General features: G+C 45.5%; 1 protein-coding gene across 1 annotated transcript; it reads right to left on the bottom strand.

Annotated features, from left to right (window-relative positions):
• Positions 1-792: 792 nt before the first annotated feature.
• Positions 793-26,963, bottom strand: ITGA3 (integrin subunit alpha 3). The gene is made up of 26 exons (XM_053453377.1): positions 26,704-26,963; positions 14,125-14,252; positions 13,772-13,851; positions 11,491-11,740; positions 11,244-11,330; positions 10,586-10,790; positions 10,268-10,461; positions 9,745-9,833; positions 9,447-9,577; positions 9,237-9,320; positions 8,992-9,059; positions 8,428-8,564; positions 6,536-6,682; positions 6,084-6,181; positions 5,784-5,949; positions 5,623-5,691; positions 5,433-5,512; positions 5,073-5,150; positions 4,844-4,946; positions 4,563-4,739; positions 3,930-4,043; positions 3,533-3,643; positions 3,325-3,423; positions 2,782-2,907; positions 2,227-2,383; positions 793-1,821 (listed from the first exon to the last, which is right to left on the bottom strand). Exons 1-25 carry the CDS (start codon positions 26,865-26,867, stop codon positions 2,267-2,269), a joined length of 3,102 nt encoding a protein of 1,033 aa, XP_053309352.1. The 5' UTR covers positions 26,868-26,963; the 3' UTR covers positions 793-1,821; positions 2,227-2,266.

Raw genomic sequence — 26,963 nt, 5'->3', positions numbered from 1 at the left:
TTTTTTGTCGGGGTCTCCCATGTAGTGTTCTCCATACTGTCTTAACAAGAATGGATGTCCCAAGAAGAACATCCTACAGGGTTCCTAAGTATCTTCTGTCACCAGAAGGAGGCGATAAAAAGAAACCTTTTTTCTTAAACAGGTCAAAATAAATGAATATGCATTATTTGTGGTGAAATGAACATTTCTGGCCATTTACCGACTTCCATCTCCTATTTCTTATTCTCTTAGCCTCTTATACGAAGAGCGACAGAGAATTTATCTTTTCACCACAAGCAACAGGGAGAAGATCTGTACTCCTTGCTTCACGCTGCCTGCTGGCCCAGATCTGATCTATGGACATCCTGAGGGTCTCGGCCATGGAGGTGAAAGCCAAAAGTTTCCCTTCCACTTGGCCATCAGTGAATGCTCCCTAGACCCCACCTAGGTGGGCATCAAAGAAGGAGCAGGGGAAGCCAGAAACGCTTAGAGAGAGAGAGAGGACCTCTTATATCTTACTGCCCCAGGAAATGATTGACCATCGTTAGTGCCACTTCTTCATCCCCATGATGTACCTATGCCTTTTCCTAACAACTCACTAGTGCAACCAAATGACACGCACATGGCCTAAAATCACTCTTGTGGCATAATGTGATATAACTTTATATGGAATTAACAGAATTGGTGTTTATTATTTTTTGGTGGAGGGGGACACTAAAAAAAACCCAATAAATCACATTTTCTTTGCTGTGACTGTGGGATTAATGACAATTTTGACACAATCTCATTTTTAACACATCTCCATAGTGACAATTTTGACGTTAACACACTTTTTTTATTCCAGGATCCAATTTTATTTACACAAGCTTGGGCTAGGAGTGTCATCATCATTAAATATACTTTGTAGCGTTAAGACATACAGTAAGAGAAAAACGTATAAACGATCTTCTGAGCTCTGCCTCACAAAAATACATTTTGGATTTCATGTTCTTTCCTTCGGCAACAGGACAATTCAGCGTTACAGCATAATTTGTCTCTTCCAGTGCTACGGACTAAACTGCACCCTCCAGTGTTAGACCATGATTTAGTTCCAGTGACATCATGTTTTTCTTTCCAGTGGCACGTGATGTCACATGATGTGTCCCTGGGTTATGTGTCTACTCCAGTGTAACAAGATACACTTGATGCGTCCCGGGTAATGCATATCTTGTTTTCACATGAAAACGAAGTTCTTCGCCAGTGGCCAAATACAATGTATCAGTTCCAGATCCACAAGATAATACCTTCCAGTGTTCCAGATTATACTTCCCCTCCAGTGATTATTGTTCCCTTTCCAGTGTGTCAGGATAATGTCTCTTCCAGTGTTATAAGGCAATTATTCCCCTTTCAATGTGTCCAGACATTGTACATCCAGTGTCTGACGGATAAGCCCCCCCAGTTACAGAATAAACAATATTTATACCCCTCCCTGTCCAGTATCAAAAGTAATTTGTACCGAAAATTCCAGTACCAAAATAATTTCAGTTCCTCACAGTTCCAGTGTTAGAAGACATTCTGCCCCTTCCATTGTGGATTATTACGATCCCAACATCCGGCTATCCCAATAAATTCTACCCCACCCTAAAGTCGAGTCTCGTGGGGGCGATGCAGCCAATGGTGGGTTGATCATATAAAGTGGTGGTTCCCTCAGTAGTATCTTGCTGTCTCGCTCCAGGTGGTGACCCAATGCCTCTGGTTGTGAGGAAGCGTGCTACAGAGATTCTGCCTCTCTTCCAGACGAACACATACGGCGTAGTGAGTCGGCGTCAGGTGGTAATATCCAACACGGTAAAAGAATCCAACCTGGGGGGCGGGGAGTAAGAAGGTCCATGGGGAGGGAAGACATAGGCACAGGTTGTAGAGGATGGGGAAGAGGTTGACGTGAAGACAAGAGGAAAAAAAAACAAATCATACATTAGAAGATCATTTCTTACAAATTAACAGGATTTTTTTCAAAGAAAGGTAGAGAGAAAAAAGAAACAACTGTAGAAACAAGACAGGTCAAAAAAATCACCAGAGAGAACATAGATATCTATAGTGGTAATAAAAGAAATTAACAGATGAGTGATTACTAATCTGTAGAATGAAAATATTAGTAGAGAAGTACTGTGAATACCCAGGCCAACATATATATATATATATATATAGGTAGAGGGAAGGACAGGAGGCTTTGGGCCAAAAAGTTGGCAGAAGAGGTCTTCTGGTTACCCGAGGGAAGGGGGCTGGGGTTAGGGGTCAGAGGTCATGCTCATTGCTCCTTGTATAAGCGCTCGGTCTCTGTCTCCGATGGTTGAACCTTCATTTCGGCCTTCTGACCTCTGACCTCGTACATGGTGCGGGTGTTGGCCCTCCGGAAGAATCCACACTACAAGGCAGGAGATTGATCAGGGGCCGGGCAGTGGAGGAAAGACTGGGATTTAGCGCTAAACTAGTCAAATACTTACATATCAAAGTGCTAGAGGTGACAATAACATTTTTTAACAGAGTATTACATACAGAATTATTCCAATATGAGAGTGGAAGGGGATAAACACACACATAGGCAGCTGATATCCAGTGGCCAAGAACGTTACTCCATCACATTGAAACATAAAGCTAAAAACATGACTTTATCATACATTTATAGTTGAATAGTGCCTGCAAGTTTCACCGTGAAATCTTGTCCATTGGATGATACAAGATCAAAAAATCCCTGTTTGAGTGCAGCCAATCTTGACCAACAAGACTTATAAGTACGGCGGTGATGAGCTGCTGAGTTCTCACCTTCCAAAGAAGCAGGATAATGATTCCCAGGAGAACAATTCCCGATACCACCGAGACGATTATCAACCAAAGTGGGAGCTCTGCGGGTGGAGGCTCCACAAGTTCCGAGTCTATGGACACTGAGAACTGATCGATGATAGAGATTAGATGACATTAGCGCATCGGGAAAAGGGTGATGATATGAATGTAAATGGGGGTTTGTGCGAAGGAGACAAGGGTAGAAAAACAGGACGGATATAGATGTAAAAAAAGAAATAGGGTGACACAGAAGATGGGGTATGTTAAAAAATGATAAGGAATACAGACCACAATAAATTCGGTGAGGAGGAAAGTATTATAGAGAAATGCATGGGGGGGGATGAAAAATAAGGTTTAATGGCTGAAGACCAATAAGAATTCTAAACATTTCGCAAATGTATTATTTTTTTATCAGTGTAACCTGTATAAATTCTGGTTTTGGCAAAAGCTTCGGTGTTCATTATGCTATTGGAAACTCCAATTAATCCATCACTACGTGTTCTACTATGGAGGTGCGATACGTACTGAGACATATTGGCTCTGCATCTTTATAGAAGGAATGTCTGTTTGCAGACGAAGTTCAGCTGCTCCTTCCACCCAAACACGGTCCACGTGTCTGTAGTCCTGAGAGAGGGAGAGACAAATACCGACACAAGTCAGACGCCGGCAGAAGGAACGGAATCATTAGCAGGAGAGAAGACAGCAGGTCACGTGTGCCAGACATTTGCCTCACCTCCAAAAACGTGCTATTCCAAACCCTCGCTCGCACCGTGATGTTGGCAGATGACTGCATGCCGGTCAGAGGACAGGAAAACCGAACACAGTTTGCGCCTCCTGAACATTTCTGGGGACGACAAAAAATTGGCATTGAAAACGAGAGAGGAACGTGAACATTAACCTGGCCAGTCCTGATACTCTTTGTCCTACTAAAAAGTGACAACGTGCTTTCCAGTAGATGCTAGTACTTGGGTGTTGTCTGGTGGCAGATAAAAGGGGAAGAAGGTTCCTCCTACCATTAGGTGATCCAGGCACCCAACTGGTGAGTATAGTATATGTAATGATGTCGGCACACATAAGCAAAAAGGATCATGGGGTAGCAGAAAGATTGAAATCTTGGGGAAAGCTCTTACAAGTGTTATCATGGCTCTTTCTCTCTTGGTAGACGCCAAACTCTTAACTTCCGGAAACTCTCCAATATCTCTTCTTCTTCTTCTCTTTCCATCAGATTTTGGGGTTTCAGATAGCTGAGAAACAGATAATGATAGGTTAATGACAGTGGGGAGATTCACACCGTCTGCATTCTTTAAGGTTTCTTTGTTTAACCTGGTTAATATGTAACCGTTCAAGAGGCACGTTTGGTCTTCTGGTTGCCAAAACACCTGGAGAATATTGTTCTCTCATCATGATGTTTATGGCCTCGGGTCAATAAAAAAAACAGGTGCTTCAGACCAGTTACTGAATTTTGGATACCGGTATAAGGACAATACAAATAGCTGTCTGTTAAACAGTATCTACAAGGGCCGTAAAGTGTAACGAAACACAATATCACATTAAGCAACAGAAAATGTTCCTTGTTGCGTTAGCCATATTATTTAATGCATGAGGACTAATGTCCCAGGTAGAAAGTCAATGATCATCGCAGCCTCAAGAAATGTTGACCATGAGGTTTTTTTCTACTTGATTTCACTAGGATGGCAGAGGGTAGTTGAAATGATGTGTGTTTGCGTGAATGCGATGTTTATATAAAATGTAAACGCACTTACTGTGAGGTTTAAAGGGTTGATAACGTCGCCAGGAGGGTGACATGGTTTTACTTCCCCCGTTTTCACCAGCACCTCAGTCGGGTAAAGCAGCCACTTGCCGTTGCTAACTTCATATGGCCATGCCACGTCTAAAATTAGCGTTCCCAGTGATTCCAGGGGTTCTCTGTAATTCCTCACCTAGAAGACGTTGCAAATGAATGGTCAGTCCAACATCTTCTCTGACTTCACCCCATTCCATCCATCAATATTTATAAAGGAGAAAACCCTATATTGTCATTTACCATAAAAGTGAACTCAACGGGGCTTCCGACATCTTTGACCGTCTTCATGGCAGACTCTCCCATGACCTGACCACTGAAGTAGGTCTGCAACTGGGGAGGCTTTCTGCAATGCATAGCAAGGACAAACGGTAAGGCCAGGGAATATAAGTATTTATCAAAAAATTAGATACATGACTTAAAGACAGTGATGGACAAGGTCATGGGGACAAATAAAATGGAGGGTACTTACACAGAGAATGAGGTCTGCAGAGTGTAATCTATTAGGAGGTCGGCATATTGTGGATCAAGGTCTGTCTGCTTACTTAACCTGGGAAAAAAGAAGAGATAATAGATGTATTGGTGAGATAATTCTCCTTCCTTCAAAAGCAGGGGACCCCCTCTTCATCTTCAACCATTCTCAACGTCTGTCCCCTGAACCTGGATGGGATAGGCATAAGGCTATCCTTTATGTAAGATAAAGCCAGGGGCTAATGAAGGTATTCAGAAAATGGGCACACAAGATGGGCCAAATGGTTCTTATCCGCCGACACATGTTTCTATCCTTCTTTTTCTCCCTGCCCACCCATTCCTTGGTTAGCCCTTTGCTCACGTGGACAGCTGTAGGCCCGCCATGACTTCTCTCGTCTGCAGAGTTATTCTAGATGCTTCAAATGTGACGACGATTTCTGCCTGCAAGACACAGGTAGATCACTCAACTACTGTATTGTGGGTCCAGTCAATGCACTCTGTTGCAAAGAGGATGAAAAAATGACCGGACCAAACGGTAATATCAGACCTACCGTCTGACCCCTCTTAAAAGGGTTCCCAAGCTCGCAGAGGATGGTGTCCTTAAAATCACAGGTTCTACTCTGTAAGGAAGAAGAAACGTGTCAGTGATGGTATACTGAGATATTGTGTAAAGGAGGGGGGGGAAGCAGTTTGTCCCGGGAAGACCGCTCACCGCTTGAACAGAAGAGAAGGTGAGTTCCGGAGGAACGGTAATATTCAGAAATGCTTCATGGGCATCGTCTGCTGCCAAAGCGGAGCTTGGTAGGTTCGTCACTGTCACTTTCAGGAGTAGCCTCTTCACATTAGGGTCATAGTAAAGAACCTGAGACCCGTTCGTCCTGGAGGGCCCAAAGAGAAAGACGATATATTAGAGAGGTTACATACCACACCGGGTTTAATAGGGAGATGTATGGAGTCTATAGAACAGAAGCCAAAAAGAAGAATAGGCCCACAGTAATAAAAGAGCTCTGACCTTGGAAGCGCCTCCTGGTTTTCTCCCAAGTATTCATACTGCATTTGTAAGTTGCTTCTACACACATTGTCCGTGCCGCACTCCTTCTTAATGTGTATCTGGAGCACAAAGCTTGCATTAAGGGGTTCCATTTAAAATTAAAAGCCTTAACGTTTGAGTTTTCATGGGGGGGACAACATTTAAGCTGCTTCTTTATTTTGATGCTCTAATCACAAATCCTTCTTATCTTATTATACAATTTACTAGTAAAACACGAACATACTCAGTATCAGGAATACAAAATATTAGCCAAGCAGCTTTCCTCGTTCTTGAATTTTACGAAATATATTTATCTTTGACTATGGCCATCTTGACTTGGTGGAAACTCGCCTTCTATGAGTTCCTGGCTCCTAAACATCACCGACTTGGGGTAGCTTTTAAGGTTCATGGTGGCAAACTTTGCTTATACTCACCTCCAACACTTGATTTGTACTCTGGTCTGAGTTGAGAACAGGATAGTTATCGAGCGAGCGCACAGCTGAACGAGACCTTTGCTCACGCTCCAGAATGGAATAATTGAGGGCGAGGTGGATGGGGTGCAGCTTGTCCCGAATATTATCCTGGGGTGGGAGTGAGGAAGATCAATTGGATTAGAGCAGATTTGGGGATTTGAAGTAAAACCCATACATAATATATTATACTTGGTACGCAACACCATCCATGTCCAGTAGAAGAGACCACCAGGGTTGGTTATTGAATAGGGAAGCAGAGAGGAAGGGGCTCTGGGTCCCAATAATAACCAGGGTTATAGTTAACCCCAGAAGCTCAAGTTCCCTGACATCAGTACCCCAAAGTTAACGTGTACCGCTGGCACTCATTGAGATATTTCTTGGCCTTCCTCCTGGAAACGCTCCACACCGCATGACGAAAGCCAAGGAAACTAAAAACTGACTCAGGAGTACCGTGAGTCACAAACTAAACCGATCAATGATATCACCGGCCACTATTGTTCTTTCAACTAAAAGGAAGGCTCTGAGGAAACGGACTGATGTCAGGAGAGATAAGAACTGCAACTCTACCCCCGTCGTCTATAAACTTTTATATTATCTCACGTATAGCAGGCGTTACAAAATTTTGAAACTGAAATTAACAAATTGGGTGAAAACAAGGTTTTGCGAGAAATATGCTTATTTCGATTTTAGATTGTATCTCATTCTGGAGGTCGCCAAAGTTGTCAGTCATGTGATGTTTTGGGTGACTTTTTCCTGCTCAAACACCACACTGAGCTGATGCTTTAGGGCAATGTTAATAACGTTCATTATGACATTAGTCAGAGTCCAACTGGGCGATTAAGACAGAGTCATTCTATTGTTTCCCACAGGCAGTATGATAAGTAGATTGGGCTCAGATAACAAATGGCTGATATGCAGCTGCCTGAAAACATATTATTCTTGGGCCCAAAAGGTGATATTTTCTTTTCTTTTTTTAATTCCTCTCATGTTGTTGTACAACACATTTGGTTTTTGTATTTTTTAGGCACGGTATATATTCCGCCCTGTATAGAATTGCTTAGTACAATGATATGACTTACAATGGTCATATTATATATTGTATGTATTGAATAAAATATCTTAAAACAAAACATTATATTACGTAAAACTGTTTTACAAAAGAAAACAGCGTAATATTTTTCAAAAACTTATTTTTAGTCTAATACTAGTAATAAAAATGATTTAGAATGGATTGCTGTTATATTATGTCATTTTTACACATAATATCCAGCGATATAAATATATATATATATTTATACCCAGTGAGTTTTTGATACATTTGATGTCATTTTCCATAGATCCCCAGAGCCGTACGTGTTATATACTGCTAATTAGTTTCTGCGTTGGCTAGAATTTACTTACCTATCGTATAGTTCATAAAAACACCAGTAATTTTCGAAGTAATCGCTACTTGGTAATAGAAATTCCACATATAAATAATAATAATTAGAAACTAAGCTGGCGGGGGGTGCTCTATGCAAGCCGGGAAATATATCAAAGCACACCAAAAATATCTAGAGCAATGTATAAATATCAAGCTTAAAGGTTCTTTAATCAGACCCAAGGACCATGGACTAATGAGGGTTAGAAGAGTCTTAGAAGACCATATTCCATCATCTAACTGTACTCATTAGTATTGGCACGGCCAATAAATACATAGGACATCAGAGTAACGATGATATAAGTATCCTTAACGGGACTAAATAAGACGCCGTCTAGTATATATATACAAAGTTTTAGTGCCTGTTCTGAAAAGCCAGCTTATCTTGGATTTAAGGTCTCTCAGCAGGACCCGTGTTTCTGTGTTCCCTCACCAGTAAGAGGAGCTTGACAGTTTCACACTTCATCTCCGGCATGGAGAAGAAGCCTCTGTATACGTTACTGGAAGAGCTCGGGAACCGCACGCGGAATGGGCGCCTGTCGTAATCTGCCTCCAGGGTGTATTCTAGAGCTGCGAGGGGAGAGGGAGTTCATTTTGCAGTTCAACTACATATGGAATGCTACAGTTTGACAACATGTTACACTATACTACAACAATGACATCACATTCCACCCAAAGACCACTTCATAGTCCCATACTCAAGTCTAACAACTAACCCTTACACCAAATCCCTATCACTGCTGAATACTCTAAGTAGTAGCAGAAGGGAGATGAGCGCCTGTTGCTGTCGTGGTCTCTCATCACCCGATTTATAGCAAGGTTACCAGATTATGGGCTTCCTGATCCAGTATTAAGCTACCAGGATAAGAGATCCAAAAAGGTTCAGAGCTGCGGGACCCACTGGCAGTTGGCTGGCATTGCTTCCGACCCCGTACTTCTGCGGCTTCCGCTTAGACGCTTCTACCAAATACTGAGGTGTAATATTTGGGGTACTTACTGATGTTCCTTTTGTAGTTGGGGTTTCCGGTGCTCAGCATGTATGAAAAGCACAGGTGGACTTCCATGCTGCATGAAAAAAACACCCAAGGGGAAGATAATGGTATCAGAAGTGGTAGAACAGAAAGACATCAGCAACCAAAACACAAGCCACGAATTGAGAAGAAACAAAGAATGGATGAAGACGGTTACATTAGAAAGGTTTGAGGAACCGTGGATTGAAGTTGGATTATTGACATATCTCACCAAGATGTCGATGAACAATCATTGGGGTCCACTATAGATGGCGTCACTGTGAAATTCTTTGAAATATTAATAACCGGACGTGATCTGCAGGCAAGAAGTGAGACGACAAAATGTCACTCCAATATACTCCGGCGCAATCCCAGTGGCCACTCTCTATCAGCCAACCCTAAAATACATCTATGAAGTCCCACTCCTCTCCATCTTTCCTACCTCAGAAGGGCAATACGGTCTGTCAAACTGCCCACAAGCAGGTCGGGGTAGGAGTTTTCATCCACATCAAGCCCTCCGCTCAGAGAGTATCCAAATGTAGAGATGCCTCCTACCGTGGAACCATCAATCACCTGTAGGGTCCAACATAGGAGGGGGTCAAGGATTATGGCCGCTATCTGTAATTCAGTAATAACTCTGTATACTTCACACGCACAGCTCGACACAATTAAATCAATAAGTAAAATCAATCAGTAATAATAAATGCGTGGAGGAGTTGTGCAGGAGTTTGTCTTCTTACCTGGTAGGGTTTGACCTGTAAGCCATTGGCTTTGCTGAGGTAGATATACACTTTGCCCATATCTTCAAATGGGGCACCGACCGCCATGTCTGTAAATGGGCCAGGTTTTGATTAAAAGCACAGATTCAGGAAACGAAATAAGTTAATTGCATACGTCTTCCTATAACTTATTATTCCATGTGGCCAATCCTATCACCCAATGTAACCCCTCCTATTACTCACATATCCCCTCCTATCACCCAATGTAACCCCTCCCCAAAACCCCTCCTATTACTTCATATAACCTCTACCTATAACTCATCCTTACTCCATATAACACCTCCCCAAAACCCATCCCATTACTCCATATAACTCCTCCTACTACTCCATATAACCCCTCCCTATAACACCTCCTACTACTCCATATAACCCCTCCCTATAACTCCTCCTATTACTCCATATAACCCCTCCTTATAACTCCTCCTATTACTCCATATAACCCCTCCCTTTAACCGCTTTCATTGCTCTTAGAGATGGTTCTTACCTGTGAATCCATCCTGATTGATGTCGCCGATGTTTGCCAAAGCGAATCCAAAGCCAGAAGCGCTAGGACCTCGAAGTACCAGCGATGGCTCGTCTTTGAAATACCCTGCCTCGTTGGCATAAATGTAGACTGCTCCCCCCACCTCCTCCTTGCGGTCAAAGTAATAGGGGGCTCCTACGACGACGTCCTGCAAACTGTGGGCAAGAAGTGAAAGGGAAAGGACTTAATAAAGTGAGGATCCGACAATGGTACAAAACAGAGATAAAGCGATCCTGAGATTCTACTGCAGACAGTAGTGTAAATTTGTCTGTTGCTTACCCATCATTGTTAATGTCGACAAGAGCGATGGCACCGCCAAAGTAGGACCCCACTTGCTGCCCAGTCAGGACAGTCCTGACCTCCATAGTGTCCCCCTGCACGTCCAGCAGGAACACTGCCCCCTTGTGTTCCCAGCGAGGAGCCCCGGATACCACCGTGACCTGGTCCTTGTGCAGCACCCCGGTGCCGACCTGCGATGTGTATCCTGCAGGGGGGGACAGAGATGAGGGGCGGCAAAGGAAAATAATCGCTAATTACAGAGAATGGCGTTGGTTTTCTATTAATCTGCTTCTGTCTGTGAGATGAAAGGAAGTAAGTAAGGAAGAAAGAGAGTAACTGGAGCGAGGAAAACACATTTGATCGTAAGGAGACTTTGGTGAGAAATGGGTGGCTTGCGGAGATCATGTGTGGAGCGTGACAGATGTCCTAATTCCCTGCTATGTTCTCGGGGACCATACACACCACCCCCCAGCTGCTCATAAAGATGGATCGGGGGGGGGTTATCATACCTGAGGACCCTAAAATATTTAGAAACATATCCAGCTGCTACATAGGGGCACAACTGCGAAAACAGACGGATAGGCGAAGGTGGGCTCAAGAATCGAGACCATGGAAAAGGAGAGCCAGGAAACGGGGAGAATTAGGATAAAACTGTTACCCAAATAAATATTGTGCTGCTTATTGCTGGGGTACGAGATTTCCTTCATGTCCCAGTTTGTGTCTCTTTGTAGGATGTAATCGGTGCCTGAAAAGAGCCAAAAGTATTATAAATGGACAGTAGACCCGGGCAGGTCCAGAAGCTCCAAACATCCATGGACTTAATGGAAAAGTAGTTTGGTTTGGATACAGGAAATAATCGCATTTCGCGGGGGGAGATCAGCTACTCGAGAGTCGGTCTGCCTCACCCTGCCAGGTATATGCCCCCGGAGCTCCAAAGTACAGCATGTTCTTGGTGAAGCCCCCGCTGATGCCCAGCTGGCACATGCCCGTGCGCTCGTGGTCGGTGTTGGAATTACACAGCTCGTTGTGATACGTCTGCCAGTCATCCTCGTCGTTGAATTCTAAGTTGTTTCCTCGTACGTAGCATTTCCCGATCATCCTACGCTGGTCCTCGTTGCCGGACCACTGCACGGCGGTGTACCGATGGGCGCATACCTGGCAAGGGAATCAATGGAGGATTATTTCAACTAACAACGTGCCGTTATCACCACACTCTGCCTCACACCGAATGCCAACGTAATACAATGCCCTGTGCTGAGCTACGCCGTGTCATGTCCCCAGAAACACTGCCGTTCAAAAGTTTGGGGTCACTTGGCTGTTTTCATGGAAAATAAGGACATTTCTGGCTGTAACATAATTGCAAAAGGATTTATCCTTTTAAACTTATACTTGGATCAGTGAACACAACGTGCCATTGGAACACAGGAGTGATGGGAGTGATAAAGGGCCATTGGAACACAGGAGTGATGGGAGTGATAAAGGGCCATTGGAACACAGGAGTGATGGGAGTGATAAAGGGCCATTGGAACACAAGAGTGATGGGAGTGATAAAGGGCTATTGGAACCCAGGAGTGATGGGAGTGATAAAGGGCCATTGGAACACAGGAGTGATGGGAGTGATAAAGGGCCATTGGAACCCAGGAGTGATGGGAGTGATAAAGGGCCTCTGTACACCTATGAAGATATTCCATTAAAAATCAGCCGTTTCCAGCTACTGTAGTCATTTACAACATTAACCCCGTCTTCTCTGGATTTCTGATCCATTTCATGTTTTTTAATGGACAAAATGTGCTTTTCTTTCAATAACCAGAAAATGTCTAAGTGACCCCAAACTTTTGAAACTTTGCGCAGCATTCTAGTCTCTGACACTGTATCAAGGTCCTGTCCTGCGCAGGGTTAATATCCTACGATCATATCCTAACCGGAAATGGCAATGTCCCAGAATTATCTGCCCTGGGGGCCATGCCAACGTCCCATGATCCCCTCTCCACTCGCAGAGACATTGTTCAACTGCTTACGCATAATGCACCGGCCCTGGCAGAGAGTGGAAGAACAGGTTTAATGCCAAATATATATATTTATGCCAACAACACAATGAAAAAAAACAGACACTGCCAATTCTCCTAACTCGGAAGCTTTATACATTTATAGAATGTAACGTATTGTTAATCAGAGGCTTAAAATAAATTTAAACGCACATATATATATATATATTTAAGCGGTGTGTAAATTGTTGGTGTTAAATAAATAAATTAATAATATTTATTATTTATATTATGGTATATTTATTTTTTATATATATATATATATATATATATATATATATATATATATAATCTTCTGGATACATATACATTCCGTATATTTATATTCCGTGGCCGTCCATCCTGCAGTCTTATCCCAGACTTTATGTTGATTATGATGCGCTGCAGATGTCAGGCTGTTTTCAGTAAGATGATGCGGGAGAGTTTATGATGTAATGATTGGCACGGCAATTAGCAACATGACACAATGTAACTGGCATAATTAAGATGCAAACATTTGATTAGAACGCTGATGGGACGGAGGAAGAAAATGGATTCTCTGGAACCATTCCAGGATATTAATAAAAACACAATGTATTAGTATGCGCCGTGCGTGTAAATGTGATTACTAGGCTTCCGGGAAAAGCTCCGCCGCAGGGCTGCGATCAACTAAAACAGAGGCAGGACTACATCTCCCACAATGCTCTTTCAGCTAAGGGGCTGGCTGAGGAGTATGGGAGATGTAGTCCTGCAGCAGGTGGAGGGCCACAGGTTGGACGCCCCTGAACTAAGAGTTACCCTCCTAATATCCCCCATTCCCGTCCAGGGCTGGTAATCCATGAACAAGGCAATGGCATGGGTGGGGACACGTTCCACCAAAAAAGGGTGTGTAGCGGGGACTGGGTGTATAGGCATTGGGTACAACGTGACGTGATTGGATAATGGACAGGAGTGGGTGGAGTTTTTTGAATTTGTGGCCACTTGGGTAGAGATAGATCTATCTAAATAGGGGAGGTGGGACTGGAGGCGATGTGTTCAGGGTAGGTGGCTATTGAGGGGGTATTCGGTAAGAATCTGGCACTCGATATCCCATCACGTTCCGATCACAATCATGACTTAAGGTGATTTATTATAATATATAATCCAGACATCATCTGCTTACCAGCACGCGGCCCCCGTCTCGCTGCGACTCCACCGTCACCCCCAGCCACATGTTCTCGATGATGTTTTTCTGAGGATCACCTGTTGGGGAATTCAAGACAAAAACCCACCTTAATGGACAGAAGATAACCTCTAGTGTCAAAACTCAATGTATTCAGTGCCCTCCTCTACAGGTCCTTTTCGGCCAATCAGCATTAGAGAAGTTTGACTTTAATATGAGGATGGTAGCTAAGCGGAGCAGCCTCCCATCAGAAGTGGTAGAGGTTAATACAGAGGGGGGGTCAGTGAACACAAAGAAAATGTTAATTTAAAGGATACACGTTTAGTATTAAGTAGTTTTGACCCTGGACTTACTTTCCTGGTCGATGGAGACCCTGAAGCAGTCCGAGGTGGAAGTGGTAATGGGACAGGCGTACAGCGCCCCCGTCCTGTTTGCATTTACGTTTGGCGGAGCGGCGTCCTGCGGGGCTCCCGAGAGCAGCCTGTACAGAGAACAGATGAGATGCGGCGTCAGACGCCATTAAGCCGGCACTTACTAACGTGACATGAAGCAGACCAGGGCCATCCATGTCTAAACTAACGCCGGAGCTCTGCGCGGACGGACAATTACAGATCAGAAAACGAAAAGGGGAGCGCCGAGTCCTGGTTCAGTCCTAAAATCAACTGGGCTTGGTTCTCACCGATACCCTCTGACTCTGTTGGACCAGATGTGTCCCCCTAAACGTGATGTTCTCCTAAATATTAATCTCTAGCATTGTTTCTCCTGAAGGTTTAATTCGGGTAAAAACAACACAGAGACATCAAAGATTGCTTTTCCAGTTTCTATGGTAACAATGGTTTCATGCAGAATATAAATATTCTATTTCATGTAAAAGTGTTAAATTCAGCAGCCCTTCTGAGTCTGCCTGAAGCCCCCCCATGGGTAACTGTTTCTCCGCAGGGTCAGGCCGGGGGGTAGGCCCAGGGGCTGCAGTCCGTCTGCTGCAAAACCACAGGGCAGATCATCATATTGGGCAATTAGGCCCCTTGATGTGTCGCTGATCAATGGGCCAGTTGTTATAAAGATCTCTGATCTCCCCAACCGGCCCGTTTACTCTATGCCGAGTCAGCATAGCCTCCAAAGACTGCTTTAAAAGGCAATGTATGCCTTTACATACCTGCCAACAGTCCCGAATTCGACGGGACCGTCCCAAATACTGTCTATGCACAATACATTACACTATGCACAGACAGCATTGCAGGTAAGCTGTGTATGTCAGAGAGGCACGCACCGCTAAACGCTGGTAAAACGAGCTTCCGACGAGTCAGGACAGAAGGGGTGGAGCCTAAAGTAGGTGGAGCTATGCAGCGGCACAGAACTCTGCCTACTTTAGGCTCCACCTCTTTATGTCCCGAGACACATGGAGCGCCAGTATATGAAGTCATATCCTGCCGCTCTGCAATATAGATGGCGGCCATGAAGGGGGTGCGGGGGGCAGGTGTCGAGGGGGTCAGCGCCCAAGTTAAATAGTCCTGTGGCTGGAAGCAGATGGCCCCATGCTGGCGGCAGCACATTTGTCATTTAGGGCCACCTTGGACAGCCCTGATGTTAAAATGCTGGAGTAGATTAGAGTTTAAATGCTGCTAGGCAGGGTCACGGATCCTCTGGATGTTAATTCACAAAAAACACTACGTTTTCATCAAAATACGATATATTGAAGACAAACTGCATACAAAAATGATGTTTCGTTTCATTGTATACTTTACACAGATTCCCTGGCGTTTGTGTGTAGCCGGCGGGTAACCAGGGTTAATTCCTGTAAATACAGACATTGCTGTGAAGATAGCGAGGCCGTGCGAGTCTGGCTATACAAACGATCCGAAATGTCATGTTTGCCTGAAGAATCGCTGCCCTGCTCGCTTCCCATTGGCCGCCCGAAGAAACACAACAAATCAAAAAAAGGGAATCTTTTAGGAAAACAAATTCTATGCAAATTTTATTGCAAGAAAAATTCTATTAGATTTCCCGTATAGCAACTTAAATCATAAAAAAACCCATAAAATGTGAAAACCTTTTTAAAAACCTTTTTTTAGCAAAAAAAATAAAATGAAAAAATGGTTAATTTCTTAATTAAATATCCTGACAAAATTACAAGGCAGATAGAAAAAATAAATAAATAAATAAATAATAATAATAATAATAAAAAAATATATATATATGTGTGTGTAGCATTTAATTTCTTTGAAATTAATTAAATTTGTTGAATAAAATGCACATTTCTAAGAGAATGTATGTTTGTTAATTCAAATAATTATTAAGCCATTAAAAAATAAGACTGATTGATAAACAGGATGTTTATGTTATTTAAAAAAGTCAATAGAAAAAATACCAAAAATAAAAATATCTTTTAAAGATGCTGTTCCACTTAGACAAACCATGACCTGCTCTGTGTACCATGCTAAGCTAATATGACCCTGTTATTTTATTATGTTTTTTTTCCGAAAGTTTAATCATATAAAACAATATAAAATAGTCTACGGTGTAATGGTCTATGGCAACAGCCTATCCGTGCCTGCTTTTGTGTCACATGACAATTAAGCATTCCCTGGAATAAAAAAAACATGAATGGAATTATTCCAAACATCGGCACTAGGAATGATATTTCTAACGCTGCTTTTAGTAATAAAAAAAAAAATCAGCAGGGACTTGGTTGCTAAGGTGATAAGAACACTTTTAAAACTTTACACCAGAATACCCATAATAGAGAATGAATAATATTCTTTATTAAATTCTCTGTCTGACCCCATTTGACCCCAGTAGAGGTTACTGACCTGCCAGTATTATAAATAAGCGGGTGGGTTAAACCAGTAGTATAAATTTGATGCATGGAATTGGCCAAACCTTGGGGGTAGTGTGTAAAGGGTTAAGTGAAGGGGGGGTATCACTAAAAACTACTTAAGCGTAACAAATACCTTGCATGCCTTTTCAAATGATGAAAACAAAACAGAAGCTTTATTTTCTTTATGGATTTCTGCCTGCACGGCATGGAGGAAGGGAAAAGCGACTCCTCGGGGCAGGCATGCTGCTACAGACCACGAAAAAGCACCAGAATATCAAAAAAACTGTTTTCTCTGAATATAGTTTCACATTTTGTAACGCTATAGAATAAAGAATGGTCTATTCTAGGCTTCTTTTGTAAAAAAAAAAAAATGTTTAGATGTTTTACTTTACTGGGGGGGTAGATAAGTGGAACAGCCTCCCAGCAGAAGTGGCAGAGGTTGATCAAGTAAATTTAAACATGCATGGGACAGGCATACGGCTCCTGAATCTAAGACGAGACCAACGACTGATTAAGGTTTGAGTCTTTACAGCAGGATTAGACGGGGGCCGAACGGGGCCGATCTGCTGGCAAAGGTTAATTTGTCCTAAAAATACTATGGTTATAGTATAGAGGATTTGGATCAGAGGCGGCATGAAGACAAATCATTTCCATTATAAATCACTGATTAATGAATATACATTAAGTAGGGAATCGCGTTTTATAATGAAAGCTGGAAGCGATACTTTTTTTTTTTATACTCCACCCGATGCCTCACCTTGGGGTGCGTCTGACACGGGCACGTTTTATATGACCAAGAAACTATTCCTGGCATGTTATAACCCGGAGGGGGAGCTGCCATTTGACTTATTACAGGATATGCGCGCTATATGATAAGACATCATATTACAGAGAGTAGCGTTATGGCATAGAGAGGGGTATAATAATACAGAGAGGGGTATGATGACTTAGAGAGGGGTATAATAATACAGAGAGGGGTATGACGACTTAGAGAGGGGTATAATAATACATAGAGGGGTATGATGGCATAGAGAGGGGTATAATAATACAGAGAGGGGTATGATGACATAGAGAGGGGTATAATAATACAGAGAGGGGTATGATGTCAGAGAGGGGTATAATAATACAGAGAGGGGCATGATGACATAGAGAGGGGTATAATAATACAGAGAGTGGTATGATGGCATAGAGAGGGGTATAATAATACAGAGAGGGGTATGATGACTTAGAGAGGGGGTATAATAATACAGAGAGGGGCATGATGGCATAGAGAGGGGTATAATAATACATAGAGGGATATGATGGCATAGAGAGATATGATGGCATAGAGAGGGGTATAATACATAGAGAGGGGTATAATAATACATATAGGGGTATGATGACACAGAGAGGGGTATAATAATACATATAGGGGTATGATGACACAGAGAGGGGTATAATAATACATATAGGGGTATAATAATACAGAAAGGGGTATTAATACAGAGAGTCTGAACCCTTCAGTAAGAGGTGTGATAATTCTTTGTCTGAAACCTTTATTTATCAAAAGAATAAAATGTATCAAAACAAAACCACACAAAACCACACATAAAAAAGCAACGTCTGATAACAAACAGCTTGTTACATTTATACAGAAGCACCGGGTGGAGACGAGTCTGACTCCCCCCCCCCCAGAGATGGTGGGAATTGTAGTCCGCTGGGAGGGTGGACATCTCTCCCGCACTCACAAATCCATAAGATAAAGATGACTAGCAGCGAGTCCCGCGTCGCTTATATTTAATGCGCAGAGACGAGCGCATCTCACTATTAAGCGAATCAACCCCCTACGAGCCCCCCTTCCCTTACACCCTCCGTCCCCCCTCTCTCTCATTCCCAGGCTCGCTTTCCCTCCCCCTCACCCACCCGTCTCTGTCTGCACCATCCTCGCGCTGTTTATACAGAGGTCTCCTGCTTTAAATCAGAAGATCCGGCACAGGCTGGGAAACTTCCCCGTCTACCTGCAGAACCCCATTTAACCCCTTCCTGCCCCGCGCTGGCATTCTCTTCCTCGGCTGTGATCCAGGCGCAGGATTCATTTCCAGGACGATCTGCGAGGTCAAAGCGAGCCGTGGACACCATCTGAGCTTTACTTTCCAGCTTAGGGTGTCTCTGGGCGCGGGGTCACCTGCTGTTTGCTTTCAAAGAGTTAAATATCAGTCCATAAAAGTGTTGTTTGTGCGAGGGGTTAATGGTTCAAGGTTTAGGGGTCTACTTGTGAAAGGATCTGCAGGGGGTGACACCATGAACACACAAGCGCGCGTTGTGTCTGGAATGGCGGGGTGACTCAGAGGAAGCCGGGGGTAATACTCATCCCACCGCGCCCGGGCAGGCAGGGGCAATGCCAGCTTCCGCACCAGTTATATGCAGAGGGGGCAGGTGTGTCGGCAGCCTCCATTCATGAACCGCGAGAGGAACTGACGAACGTCTCAAGAATGTGGCGACCAGGAAGACGTTCCAGGAATTAGGAGACATGTAGGTGGGTTGGTGACCTTGGTGGCTGCCTGTAGGGGGCGCCACCACCCAGTCCCTTCCTAAGTTTGTAAGCCAGTGCATGCGGGGGGGGGGGAACGGTTTATTCAGGGCCCTAGAAGACACGGGGCCCCCCGGATCAATGTAGGGCTGCGAAGTACTGGTGGCTTCCAGACAAGCCTTCTGCTGAGGGCAATAAGTGGATGACCCAACCATGGCTGGAGAGCCAAGTCTGGACCGATGGAGTCAACGCATTAACGGCGCGGATTGAACTTTCTCTGAAGCCTTTGTCCCACGTTTCCGCTCACGCTGTGGCGGCACTCTGCGCAGCATGTGGTATACTGCCACACCACGCCACGCACACACGCCGAGCTGCACGGGCCACGACTTCCACCGGCCAGTTAGGGCAGGAAAAAGCCGTCTTCACGTCACCAGGATATGACTGCTAAATAAATCACAGCTCGGGACAGACGCTGCCAACCGCCTGTCTCTCGCTAACAGTCCCTGACGTGTGTGTGCAGCACATGCGCGACCTAAACGTGTTTACACAGCACCGGTACAATGTACAGAGCGTGAAGCCTCACCTCCCGCCGCTCTGCCAACATTCACCTCGATCCAGCTTTGGCAGGATAACACGGCCCGTCCTAATCAGTCAACATACTCTGCACTGCGCTCTGCGTATATGGCACACTGACAGCCTCCTACACTGCACTGAGCGCTGTGTATATGGCAAAGGGAGAACAGACAGGAACAGCCACATACTCTGCACTGCGCTCTGCGTATATGGCACACTGACAGCCTCCTACACTGCACTGAGCGCTGTGTATATGGCAAAGGGAGAACAGACAGGAACAGCCACATACTCTGCACTGAGCGCTGTGTATATGGCAAAGGGAACATCTGACAGTGGCAGCCACATACTCTGCACTGAGCGCTGTGTATATGGCAAAGGGAACATCTGACAGTGGCAGCCACATACTCTGCACTGAGCGCTGTGTATATGGCAAAGGGAACATCTGACAGTGGCAGCCACATACACTGCACTGTGCAGCAATGTGTTGAGCTCCGTCACCCCTCTGCATGCATGTCTGAGCACGATATCCGCTGACGAGCCCAGGGCTACAGAAACGCCAGACGGATGGAGGCGGGAGGGGGGTGAAAAACATCTGAAGTCAAGAAGGTGAACGGCTTCGCCGGCTGCTCGACCACACGCGGGTTTCACTACCTCCGTTTATACTCCTGACCTAATTGGCTCTAGAACCTCCTTTACCTGCCACATCGGCCTACCTAGAACCTCATCTTCAGGTGGCAGCCGCTGCCCCGGGCGTCCTGGAGTCTCCGTGACGGACACACAGAGCATTGTTTCAACCAGGAACCTTCTTCAGGCCAATAGTTTCATATAATTCAAAGAACGAGCGCACGACGCCTGCCCCGATACCTTAACCTTCTCCTAACGGGTCATCGGACTAACACGTCTCTGCCATGTGACTCAATACGCCGGGGGCATCCAGGGCACATGGTAGCCCTCCCCCTCGCTCCATGCACCTGCTGTATACCATGTTTATGATGTTTGATGGCGCTATATAAAACAATAAATAATAATAATAATAATAATAATGATGGAAAAGGCATCAGATGCATGCTGGGAAAAAAAATCCAAAGTATAGATGTGCTTTGCAATAGGTAGATGACCATAGTGGCACAGAAATGGTTAAAATTGTTTTTTGTTTTTTTATATAAATCTTCCGAATGAATTAGGTGCATGCTTACTTTTTGGGGGGGACTTTTACATTTTTTTTATTTATTCTACATTTTATTTCTGCCTGGCAAGCCACGCCAACTCTCCTGGAAGGCCGCTCTGTGCATCAGTACTCGCCAAACGCATATTATTAGCTGCTGTCCTCCAAGTCTGTCTTTCCAGCCATAAATAATATCAGTTTTTCTGAATTTTTTTTTTTAATTTTTATTTTATTTTATTTCTTATCACAGGAAGGCAGATGTTCGGGGCATTTTGCTCATATCCCTAAATTGGGTCATGGCGCTGAACCATGCAGACCGTCCTTCCTCCACCCTCGCTGCCGTGTCTGGGGTTCAGCCGTCTTAAAGATATCAGCTACGCCTTGTACCGCGCTACGGAATATGCGGGTGCTATATAAAACCATTAATAATAATAATAAATAATAATTAGATTTTATTAAGTAAATGGCAGAGATGGCTCAGCCGCAGGTAATTACTGGAAGTGCGATCCTCTCTAGGCCGGGGGGGGGGTTGTCTGGTCAGGAGAATTTGGTTTTTGGTCTCGCTCGCTTCTATTACGTTAATCTGAGGCTCTGCAGGCTGGAGGGAAGATTGGCCTATGGAGCAGGGGAGGGGGGGCAAACCCCCCTAATGGCATCCGAAAAATGCGCACTACTACGTCCTCGTCCTCTCCAACGCATGTTCACCAAAAAAAAAAAGAGACAAAAGCCCCAAATGGAGCAAAGAAAGGTTCCAGGCAGGGTGGTAATACAGCCTAAAGCCCTTTGTGCCTTAGACACCCCGGTTACAATCAGATCACAAACAGTTACAAACTGGTCCAGAAGGAGAAGAGAGCCCCGCTCTTAGGAGCTGACAATCTAGTCGGTGGTTGAGGGGGAGGCGAGACAGTAGGAGAGGACGGCTTGGATGCGGATGAGCTGATGGGGTCCGGATGGAGGCCATGAGAGGAACAAGGATTAGGGGGTGCGTTTGGACAGGAGGGTAGGGATTTAAGGAGGAGCGACACAGAAGGGTTAATCTAACTAAAAAGACTCCACTCCTGACGCAGGAATCCCACCAAGTTCAGATGGCGGCACCCCTGAGGTCCCGGTGATAGCCCCTGGGTGATGATTACGGCCCGGTGGGTCACATATCTCATTTATGAACAACTCGGGCAACTACTGGTTAACAGTTTTAGACATTTTTTTGTCATTTTGGTTAAAGAGGTAAATCCTGAGTTTGGGGTATTAGTACCTCCTCTGACTGTGCTAAACCAGCTGTGAGTGCTGAGCACACTGACAGAAGCCTCTCCGTCAACACAAACCAAGGTGGAAGCCGTTTGATGTTCCCACCCCACCTAACACACCAAACTTCCAAAAAACAGGAGGTGGTCCGGATCCTGTGGGAAACGGGGGGGGCTTACGCTGGCGAATACCCTGCTGACATCACCCGGGGTAACTTTTGCCCCTTATACCCCCAGCACCGCATCGCCCCTTCACCAATCCTTCCGCAAACCGGGTCTAACGTTGCCGTATTTTATATCACATGGTCGTTACATTATTTTTGGCAAGAAACACTTGATTTAGTCATTTAGTCACTTTCTCACTAACCAGAGGAAGGGCGGCGGGGGGGGGGGGTTGTAACTTGTTCCCACTTTACTCAGCACTGTGTAGTCAGAGGTACAGGTTAGCGCTTGTCTGCTGGAATTTCGGACCCGTTACAATACAGACTTTTTTAGTAATTCTAATTTTTTTGTTGTTGCTCTGACCGGTTAATTTGTATTCTCCACGATGTCCAAGAAGGCTGGACGTTAGTTGTTTCCGATTTTGTATATTCCGGTGTATATATATATTTTATTTATTATTATTATTATTATTATTATATATTTTATTTATTATTATTATATATATATATATATATATATATTTTTATATTTATTTATTTAGATATATTTTTATTTATTTATTAATTAAAAAAACTCTACAGCTGCATTTTTTTTTTTGTTTTTTTTTTCCTTTAAAATTAAATGATATCCCAAAAAATTATATTCATCGCTCCAGGGGGGTCTGCCCTAAACCTAAGGAGGGGATTTCATCTGTTCTGCTGTCGAGCCGAGACCCTTCCGAAGTTTTAACAGAGACGATCAGCGCAAGCGAGGATCTTCTCAGACTGTCGGGTCTGGACGACTTATTGTGAATTTGCCCCCCAAACATGGCAGTAAATATCTTTAGGTTATTCTATAGGCACTCCTTCTCCAGCTGATGTGTGGATCCTATAGAATACAGCATGAGCCTAAACCGGGGAGAAGTGAAACCCAACTTCAACTTACAAACAAAGCAGAGCGTCTTGGAAGAAGTCCCTATGTGGAGCGTATATACCGTGGGCATAATGTATAGCCGGAGGGGAGGAATTCTCCCCCCCCCCGCCCCCCCCCCGGGGTATGAATATACAGAGAGGAGAGGTATGTATCATCAGGGAGGAGATGTGAGAATCCGCGCAGGAATTCGTGGAATGCTTTACAGGGACTGGGTATTAAACGCACTCCGAGGGCCCCTACACAGACCGGCATCCCTTTACCTATAGCTTCCGCCTATAGCTTCTGCCTATATATTCCGCCTATAGCTTCTGCCTATAGCGCCACTCCATACGAGGCTAAAAGGGATTGGAAGACTTGGAGGTTTTGGTTAAAGTCAATTTTTTTTAATTTTAAATTCCAAATGAAAATTGCGCGCCCCAAAACCGGCCGCCATGTTTCACACGATAGATATGACCGGCCGCCATGTTTCATGCGATAGATATGACCGGCCGCCATGTTTCACACGATAGATATGACCGGCCGCCATGTTTCATACGATAGATGTGACCAGCCGCCATGTTTCATACGATAGATATGACCGGCCGCCATGTTTCATACGATAGATGTGACCGGCCGCCATGTTTCATACGATAGATGTGACCGGCCGCCATGTTTCATACGATAGATGTGACCGGCCGCCATGTTTCATACGATAGATATGACCGGCCGCCATGTTTCATACGATAGATATGACCGGCCGCCATGTTTCATACGATAGATATGACCGGCCGCCATGTTTCATACGATAGATGTGACCGGCCGCCATGTTTCACACGATAGATGTGACCGGCCGCCATGTTTCACACGATAGATGTGACCGGCCGCCATGTTTCACACGATAGATATGTAACTGAGCCCGAAGGAAGCCGGCAACGAGCATTAGAGCATAAATCGCAGTTATTGGGGGTAAACCCGGAAATACCAGCCAATCGATAATAATGAATACTTCCGTCGCTTACCGATACTTTACAGTAATTTATTAGCTTAAAAGCTTTGATGGTGACCCGTTTGCTAATTTCTATAGAGATTAGTACATGAGTGGAACAGACTCCCAGCAGAAGTGGTAGAAGCTAATACAGTGAGGGAACTTAAACATGCATGGGGATATGGACTTGGCTTAATGGGCTGGATGGTCAAATTATGTTATATGCTACTTATGTCCTGTCTACCCGTTGTACAGCGCCACGGAATCTGATGGTGCTATATATAATAATAATAATATGCTCTTCCGTGGAGTAGTAGGGGCATTTTGTGGGGGGGGGGCGGCCTCCAATCTCAGTTCTTTAAACAAGGTGTCCCTTGGCTGCAGGCATGTACTCGGTGCTGTACCCAGTGACATGCGCGGATTTGTGTGAACGGGCCGCTGTACATACGTGTTTGCACACCCCGCCCTGCAGGGATATAAAACTTTCTTATCTGCAGGTGTGATGTACAGAGGGGGGGGGAGGGGGGCCGGAGGCTTCTATTCTCCTGCAGAACGTTGCGCCTTCAGCCGCTCCCTGGCCAAACACCAAGAGAACAGCGCTCGTTAACCCCGCGTTCACCAGAGCACCCTATGAACGTTGTACGCGCCGGCCATCTAGACGGAAGCACGTTAAGCCTCTCTACGGCCGGGTACAGAACCTTAGCCTTCGTCCTGCCCTAGCATGTACCCATTAACCCTTCTTTTACCCCAAATATTAAATATCTATTCATCAAACTTTTCACCAGGGGGGGCATTAAATTCACCTCGGTGCAACCAGTGGGTACTTCCACTCCATACTCCTTGTGTTGGGCGGCAGACCCGGTACTGTCCCCTATATTAACTTTACTGCCCGGTACCACCTTTCGCTCACATAACTCATATACCAACTTTGGCCGCATTAATCCGACGTACCCCCATCCTCTCATAATCCACAACTATTCCCCCAGGAGCCGGTACCACATCAACTACCCAGCCCACTCCAGGAACCGGTACCACATCAACTACCCAGCCCACTCCAGGAGCCAGTACCACATCAACTACCCAGCCCACTCCAGGAACCGGTACCACATCAACTACCCAGCCCGCTCCAGGAGCCAGTACCACATCAACTACCCAGCCCACTCCAGGAACCGGTACCACATCAACTACCCAGCCCACTCCAGGAACCGGTACCACATCAACTACCCAGCCCACTCCAGGAACCGGTACCACATCAACTACCCAGCCCACTCCAGGAGCCAGTACCACATCAACTACCCAGCCCACTCCAGGAACCGGTACCACATCAACTACCCAGCCCACTCCAGGAGCCGGTACCACATCAACTACCCAGCCTACTCCAGGAGCCGGTACCACATCAACTACCCAGCCCACCCCAGGAACCGGTACCACATCAACTACCCAGCCCACTCCAGGAACCGGTACCACATCAACTACCCAGCCCACTCCAGGAACCGGTACCACATCAACTACCCAGCCCACTCCAGGAACCGGTACCACATCAACTACCCAGCCCACTCCAGGAGCCAGTACCACATCAACTACCCAGCCCACTCCAGGAACCGGTACCACATCAACTACCCAGCCCACTCCAGGAACCGGTACCACATCAACTACCCAGCCCACTCCAGGAACCGGTACCACATCAACTACCCAGCCCACTCCAGAAACCGGTACCACATCAACTACCCAGCCCACTCCAGTATCCGGTACCACATCAACTACCCAGCCCACTCCAGGAGCCGGTACCACATCAACTACCCAGCCCACTCCAGGAACCGGTACCACATCAACTACCCAGCCCACTCCAGGAACCGGTACCACATCAACTACCCAGCCCACTCCAGGAGCCAGTACCACATCAACTACCCAGCCCACTCCAGGAACCGGTACCACATCAACTACCCAGCCCACTCCAGGAACCGGTACCACATCAACTACCCAGCCCACTCCAGGAACCGGTACCACATCAACTACCCAGCCCACTCCAGAAACCGGTACCACATCAACTACCCAGCCCACTCCAGTATCCGGTACCACATCAACTACCCAGCCCACTCCAGGAGCCGGTACCACATCAACTACCCAGCCCACCCCAGGAGCCGGTACCACATCAACTACCCAGCCCACCCCAGGAGCCGGTACCACATCAACTACCCAGCCCACCCCAGGAACCGGTACCACATCAATTTCTGACACCACTCCAAGCACCAGTAGTACATAAACTAGCCAGACCACCCCAGGTACCGGTACCACATCACCCATAGGCACCCATAACCCAGGAAATACCCCAATAACCACCAGGTTCCTCGATGTCCGCATCACTTCCAAGAACCCTCGGCCCACATCAGTTATTCTTCCACCTCTGTCCATAAAACCCCCAAACATTCCCCTTTTGCCCACCTGTGCCACCCAGCTACCCCATGTGCCACTTCTGCCCACACTTTACCCTCACTTACCCCATCTCCAGGGTGCTCTTTCCCCCACCCTATCCACAAGTTCTCTTGTTACCCCCCCACACACTTATTGCCCCATGCCCAGCTACTTACAGGTACCGCTGCTCCCCTTCATTCTGCCGGTGCAGTGACACCGAGAAGCCGAACATGCCCCCGGGGATCCCCGCTTCCTTGATCACCGGGAACCGGGTGTCCACGTTAAAGGCGGCTCCAGACAGACACATCCCGAGAAGTAAGAGGACGGTGACCGTGGCCATGGCGCTCCGTGCCCCCGCGTGGGTCCTGATCACGCCCGGTGCTGGTTCTGTCCCTGGTGCTGATCGCGCTCCTGCCCCTGCCTCCTCTCCCCACTG

This window comes from Spea bombifrons, chromosome 13 (genome assembly GCF_027358695.1).
Source record: "Spea bombifrons isolate aSpeBom1 chromosome 13, aSpeBom1.2.pri, whole genome shotgun sequence".
Lineage (NCBI taxonomy): Eukaryota > Metazoa > Chordata > Amphibia > Anura > Pelobatidae > Spea > Spea bombifrons.
Note: the sequence above shows the minus strand (reverse complement) of the source record. Positions and strands in the feature narration are given on the sequence as shown.

Coding starts and splice junctions, on each gene's coding strand:
- ITGA3 (XM_053453377.1), bottom strand. CDS start 26,867: ATGGCCACGGTCACCGTCCTCTTACTTCTCGGGATGTGTCTGTCTGGA. Junction 4,044..4,562: donor TCAACCCTTTAAACCTCACA/GTAAGTGCGTTT, acceptor TCTGTTTCTCAG/CTATCTGAAACCCCAAAATC. Junction 2,384..2,781: donor TTATCCTGCTTCTTTGGAAG/GTGAGAACTCAG, acceptor CCTGCCTTGTAG/TGTGGATTCTTCCGGAGGGC.